The 6,000-nt window shown below is 40.5% G+C and overlaps 1 protein-coding gene across 1 annotated transcript; it reads left to right on the top strand.

Moving 5' to 3' along the window:
• The first annotated feature begins 821 nt into the window (after positions 1 to 821).
• mbd3a (methyl-CpG binding domain protein 3a) lies at positions 822 to 5,852 on the top strand. The gene is made up of 7 exons (XM_083659397.1): positions 822 to 957; positions 1,638 to 1,794; positions 2,529 to 2,666; positions 3,867 to 3,957; positions 4,055 to 4,232; positions 4,637 to 4,813; positions 4,920 to 5,852. The coding sequence occupies exons 1-6, from the start codon at positions 944 to 946 to the stop codon at positions 4,806 to 4,808; spliced, it is 750 nt and encodes a 249-aa protein (XP_083515523.1). The 5' UTR covers positions 822 to 943; the 3' UTR covers positions 4,809 to 4,813; positions 4,920 to 5,852.
• Positions 5,853 to 6,000: the final 148 nt, after the last annotated feature.

Genomic DNA, 6,000 nt, shown 5'->3' with positions numbered 1-6,000 from the left:
GGCCTCTGGTGCTCAGACAGTGAATGGGTGACTGACAGGATTTTGAAAATGCAGACTTCAGGATAAATGGACTTTTGTTTATTTATTTCATATTCCTACACAGCTGACCTCAAACTATTTTGGTGCTTCATTGAACCAGTCTCGTGTGTACTGTCGATCAAACCAGGTTTGCCAGATGGAAAACCTGTGAACATTTTTAGTTTCATGTCAACTTGGGTCCATCTCATACCATAACTGTTTTTACAAGAACAAAATAAATTTTAATTTTATCCTATATGGTGCGATTTTGTTTAATTATTTCACTTGCAATGGATTCATAATCTGATTCAACATTTTTCTGTCCTCAATATCATGCGAGAATTACAGTTAAGTATTTAAGTGTTGTTGAATGCATTGCAGGGCTACAGTTTTCTTGGGCTTTAATTGGGTAAGTTTATATTGACTGAAGGTCGGGATTAAAAATAGAATTTTATGTTGTGCCTCTGGTGTTTCCCCCCCTTAATCTTGTGACTGATCATGCGACTCTACAATGCAATGTTGCCCATAAGTACCCAACTGCAGTAGACTAGCAGTCACATGCATCTCATAACTAGCTTTTTCAGATACATGTGTAAATAAATATACATTTGTTTTTAATTATACAATTGTGGACAGAATTTGAATTACAAATACCGTAGTCTATATCACAGACCAGCAACAATAGCTAGTTATTATTGAGCGAGCTACCTTTAGGGACTACTTTACACGAGCGTTGCGGATGGATTGCGATGCTTATTATGTTAACAGGTTACTTGGCGGAGTGATCTAATAAAAGTCTAGACTGGAGAAAGCAGGGACAGCTGACAACAAACGCTGTGCAAATCCAACGACTGTAGTGGCTAGCTAGCTTATTAATTATCACCATTCACAATCCAAGACCAAGCGACTCAAGACGATCGGAAACATGGAAAGAAAAAGGTGTGCGCCAAATATACAGTCGACGGAGTTGTTAAAAAACTTTTCTTTCTGCAGGAAATGCATGCGTGCTTTTTGCAGCTTGTGCAAAACTCTCATCAGCTAACGTTAACGTAATGAACAAATCGGCGTATTTACACGCTAAACTGCCAGCACGAGGAGTGGGTTCGATTAGCTAATTTAGGCTTTGGGGCATTTTATGTTTATCGTGTTAAAATGGCAAAGATACAGTTATACAGGATAATGGAATACTGTGTGGTATGCTGGTTGTTGGTAACGTTGACGTTCGCTACCTAGCTAGCTTGATTAGCTTGCTAACTTTCATTGTTTACACATGCTTGACTTGCGGTGGGCCCGAGCCCGCACAGTTAATAATGGGAGACATTGCAAGACGCTATAAGCATGGCAGCTGCAACACAACGCACTGATGCTGATAAGTGAATCGGAGAAGATGATGATGTACGTTATTTTAGTGGTGCATAGCTCACCCTTGATTAATATCCTTTCAGATTATTATTATGATGTTATTAACGCGTTACAATTACCCGCACATTGACAGCACAGCCAAGTGGTTTGTCTTAAAAAATGCAATGCTCATAGCAACTGGAAAATCCAACTACAGAAAGCCTGTGTGTTTGAGAAGTGACCGTGATGTTGATTTTCCTTTGCTTGCTCTTGTCTAGTCCACCTACAAAGCGCTTCTTGAGTAAACCCCAGATAATCCGCTGTCTGGGCACGGCAGATGTGCACGCCAGCCACCCGCGCCCTGGACGGATGCTCATGGCCAAAGTGCAGCGCAACAGACACAAGCATCTTTATGATGGCAACCATCAGATCAAGGTGAGACGTTCGTGAGGGTTATTATATATATTTTTTAATTGTACCTGTATTTAGAGAGCCAAAAACGACTGTAGCCTACATAAATGCAACTTGAATCGGGATATTCCTTAACTTCTCTCCTCCACACTCCTCAATTTAAATAATAGATGCAAAGACTTTTTTGTAGATTGAAGTATCTGTCAATACAGCGCATCGATCATTGATCCATTGTTTTTACTGAACTTTATAGACATAGATGATTAATACATTGCACTTTTTTTGTATCCCCCCTTTGCACTGCTTGAACGTTTGAACATCCTTCTACATGTGAAAAAGGCAGAATATTCCTGATTTCTAACATGTACATCATGTCTCTGGACATGGTGTTTTAATTCTGGGGGAGATCTATTTTAGTCTAATATCAGTGAAATATCAAAAACCTCTCTTGGCACATGTGCATTGCTACTTTAATAGGAACATTTTGAGAATATCAGTGGAGTGCGTATCTTTTAAGTGATGTTTTTATGAGCAGTTCAAGGAACGATGCTGTTCTTTCTTGATTACATCTGCTGCCTGTTACCTACAGCGACTTGATCTGTGCAAGTCTTCACTGTATGAGCCAATCTGATATGTAATTATTTCATAAGTGGAAAGTCAGAAAAAATAAAAACAAGAAACTACCGTAGTCATTCTAAAAAAGTTTCTAAAATAATTGATTATTGCCAATCTTGTGTTTATGTTCGTCTTTCTTGAAGGCCAAGCCTGACTTAAACACAACACTACCAGTTCGACAGACGGCATCCATCTTTAAACAACCAGTAACCAAGGTCACAAATCACCCCAACAACAAGGTGAAGGTAGACCCACAGAAGGCTGTGGACCAACCAAAACAGGTGAGTCAAGAGGGCTGCCTGCATCCACAACGTTCCACTTCTTGTGGAATTTTTTTTATGTGATAATTTTATGTTTGTCTGATCATCACAAGCCAGACAAAGGATATTAAATGAAAAATAGTTGTAAGTAATTTACCCACAGTGGACCAAAACAACACATAGGGTCTTGTGTTGTGTTGTTTTTTGTCTCACTCTGGCTGTGTCATTTTGTATTTACAGCTGAAGGGGATAATTTAATCTAGTTATGTTCCCCTAGATCAGCCATGGAGTGCCAAAGTCACGCCCTCTTCCGAGTTAGGCATACAAACCATTGCCAGACAGCGCCTTTCCTATTTACGCATGGGCGTATCCATATTTGGGAATTAATGTCTGACATTATTTGGTCAAACCAAGCGATCCAGTTATATTTAGAATCAGGGGAGACCATAGCACATTTCACTCAGACCAACAACGTTGGAGGGGGAAGAGGGATCTAAATGTGTTCTATGGTCTCTCCTGATTCTGAATATAGCTGAATCGCTTGGTTTGACCAAATAAAAAACTATTTTTATAAGCATTTTATGAGTTGTCTATGGAAAAATAAATGGCGGATGAAATTCCTTGGCTCGTATGCCTAACCCGGAAGAGGGCGTGACTTTGGCGCTCTATTCCCAACCTGTGGGCCACAAAGGTATTCGCAAGTGGGCCGCCAAATGCAAAACATTACAATCTTTGTGATTATTTGTTTTATTATCATTATTGTTATGTATGCATTTCTCCATTGTTGAATGATACTGTTTTTGAATTGGTAATGAATTATTTGTTAATTAGCCTCACTTTTAGTTTCTGGTTTATGTGGTGCTGATGGACAGCTCCCTTGATCGTTAAAATAAAAAGTGCTCTGAGATGATGTGGGCCATGAACATTTGAGAGATTTTCATAAAAGGAAAAGGTTGGGAAACCGCTGCCCTAGATTGATCGATGATGTAAACAGGCGTCCGTGGTAAAATATAGCCGAGCAGTAGTACATCAACTATTTATTTATTTGTATTTAGCCTTTATTTAACCAGGTAAGTCATTAAGAACAAATTCTTATTTACAATGGCGACCTGGCACACTAGAATATTCTGACATAACTAGAATGTTATGTTTGTGATTATTTCTTGCCTAGCCACACTAATTCTTGTGTTTTTTTTTTGCTTGCTTGTGCTTGATCTTCAGTTGTTTTGGGAGAGAAAGTTGAGTGGTTTGAGTGCGTTTGATATTGCCGAGGAGCTGGTGAAGACCATGGATCTCCCCAAGGGCTTACAGGGTAAGAGTCATGAGCATTTTACATGACGGCCATGGACGATACAAAGTGTGGATGTTTCTATAACCCTGATGACCTGTGCCTCCCCTCTTCTTTCCAGGTGTCGGGCCTGTCTGTTCAGACAAAACCCTGCTGTCTGCCATCGCCAGCGCCCTGCACACCAGCCCCACACCCGTCACCGGACAGCTCACCGCTGCAGTGGAGAAAAACCCTGGAGTGTGGCTCAACACGGCGCAGCCTCTCTGCAAGGCCTTCATGGTGACCGATGATGATATCAGGTGAGCCAGCCAGCCAAGCAAGCACGCACAACACCGCTGAATCTTCATCACTGATGCAGTCCTATGTAGCAGCTGGTGTGAACCTATGTAGCTCAATGGGTAAGCATAGCAAAAAAAAAAACAAGGTCCAGGGGTGTGATTCCCACTGGGCCGCTCATGCTAACCAACCTCATTGCATGGTGCTTTGGTGTCTATCAAATGTTTTATGATGATTACCCTGATATTAAATGGAGATTATGCACAACAGCTGCAGTGAAACTACAGTATTAATCAGCTGCTACTCTTGATCAGTTTCTAACATAATCTTGTCCTGCTATTGAGTTCTAAAATATTTGCCCGTGTATGTTATCAGTAGCGCTGCCACACTGGAATTGATAGCTCTTTTTGCCTACTATGTCCTCCAGGAAGCAGGAGGACCTGGTGCATAATGTGAGGAGAAGGCTTGAGGAAGCCCTCATGGCTGACATGCTGGCTCACATAGAGGACAGCACTGCAGAAGCAGCGGCTAACACTGCAGAAGCAGTGGCTAACACAGTGGAGGAGAAGACGGAGCAGGAGGACAAGGAGGACTTATAGCCAAGGTGCGTTGATTACAATATTGATATGCCTGCTTTGTATAGTGATTTGACCCTTTGATTGTCTTACATGAGTGAAGATGTAATGTGTGTTTTGTCGTCTCTCCCACAGGCTTGTTTGATGACATGGAAGTTCTCTCCTCTCATACAAAGGACTTTTCAAATGATCGGCTCCATCATGAAGATGTTCCTCATATAACTGAAGTGGACCTCAAATGCAGTCAGTCTGCAGAATTTCACAACCTAAACAAAACACAGGATGTCTCTCCTTTTTTTTCTAACGTGGTGATTTTATTTGAAATGTTTTGAGTTTCTATTTGCCCTCATTTTTACCTCTACTAATGTATGGCAGTTATGGATGGTGCTCTATATAATGCAGTCTTGATCTTTTTTTTTTAGTTAACCCATGTTCAGATTTGAAACACAAACCCAAACCTGATGTACTGTATGTGAATGAGAGGAGTGCCTTTGCTCTGTGTGTGGATATGTTTGTTGATTGTGTCAGTTCAAGTTGAGAACCTCTCAGCTCATTTTTTCTTTTACCAGATGCACCAGCACGTTGCTGACGTGTTATATCCTAATCTGGCAATGTAGAGAGTATGGCATGCCTTGAAGTGTTGACATGTTTACATGCACACAGTACTCCAGGTGCTGTGAATAATCAAATTAAGCTGATAATTTGATTAAAGCGTTTCATTGTTCAAAGTAATGTGATATATTTCAATAACCTGAGTTTACACGGATTTTAGTTTTATTTTGGTTTTATTCCAGTTACTTGTATTGAGAATATAATTGTTATTCTTTTTGGGTGGGTAACGTGCAGGTTTTTTGTAAACTCAACCACATTTGAGTTTAACTCCACAATGGAAATCCATAGGTCAAAATGTGTATGAACCCTGGTGTTAAGAAGACAGACAATAAGGGAGGTGTCCAGCCTGAGAAAATGTAAACGGCAATGATGCTGATGTGCTCTTGATTGTACCTCATTTCCAAGACGGTTTCATTATTTGTATCTGTACCACGTTATGGTCACTATTAAAAAAAATGCAGCTCTTTTGTAACTGGTGTAGACTATTCTTTTGAAGCCAATGGTTTTCAGCGTTGTTATAGACCCTTCTCATGAGGGCCATTTTGTGTCCAAAAGGCAGGGTAAACAGGTGCAAGCAAAACACTAGTGAGGGTTTCAAACTTCC

This window comes from Poromitra crassiceps (genome assembly GCF_964638095.1).
Source record: "Poromitra crassiceps genome assembly, chromosome: 23".
NCBI lineage: Eukaryota > Metazoa > Chordata > Actinopteri > Beryciformes > Melamphaidae > Poromitra > Poromitra crassiceps.
The sequence above is the reverse complement of the archived record's forward strand: the minus strand, read 5'-3'. Positions and strand labels throughout refer to the sequence as shown.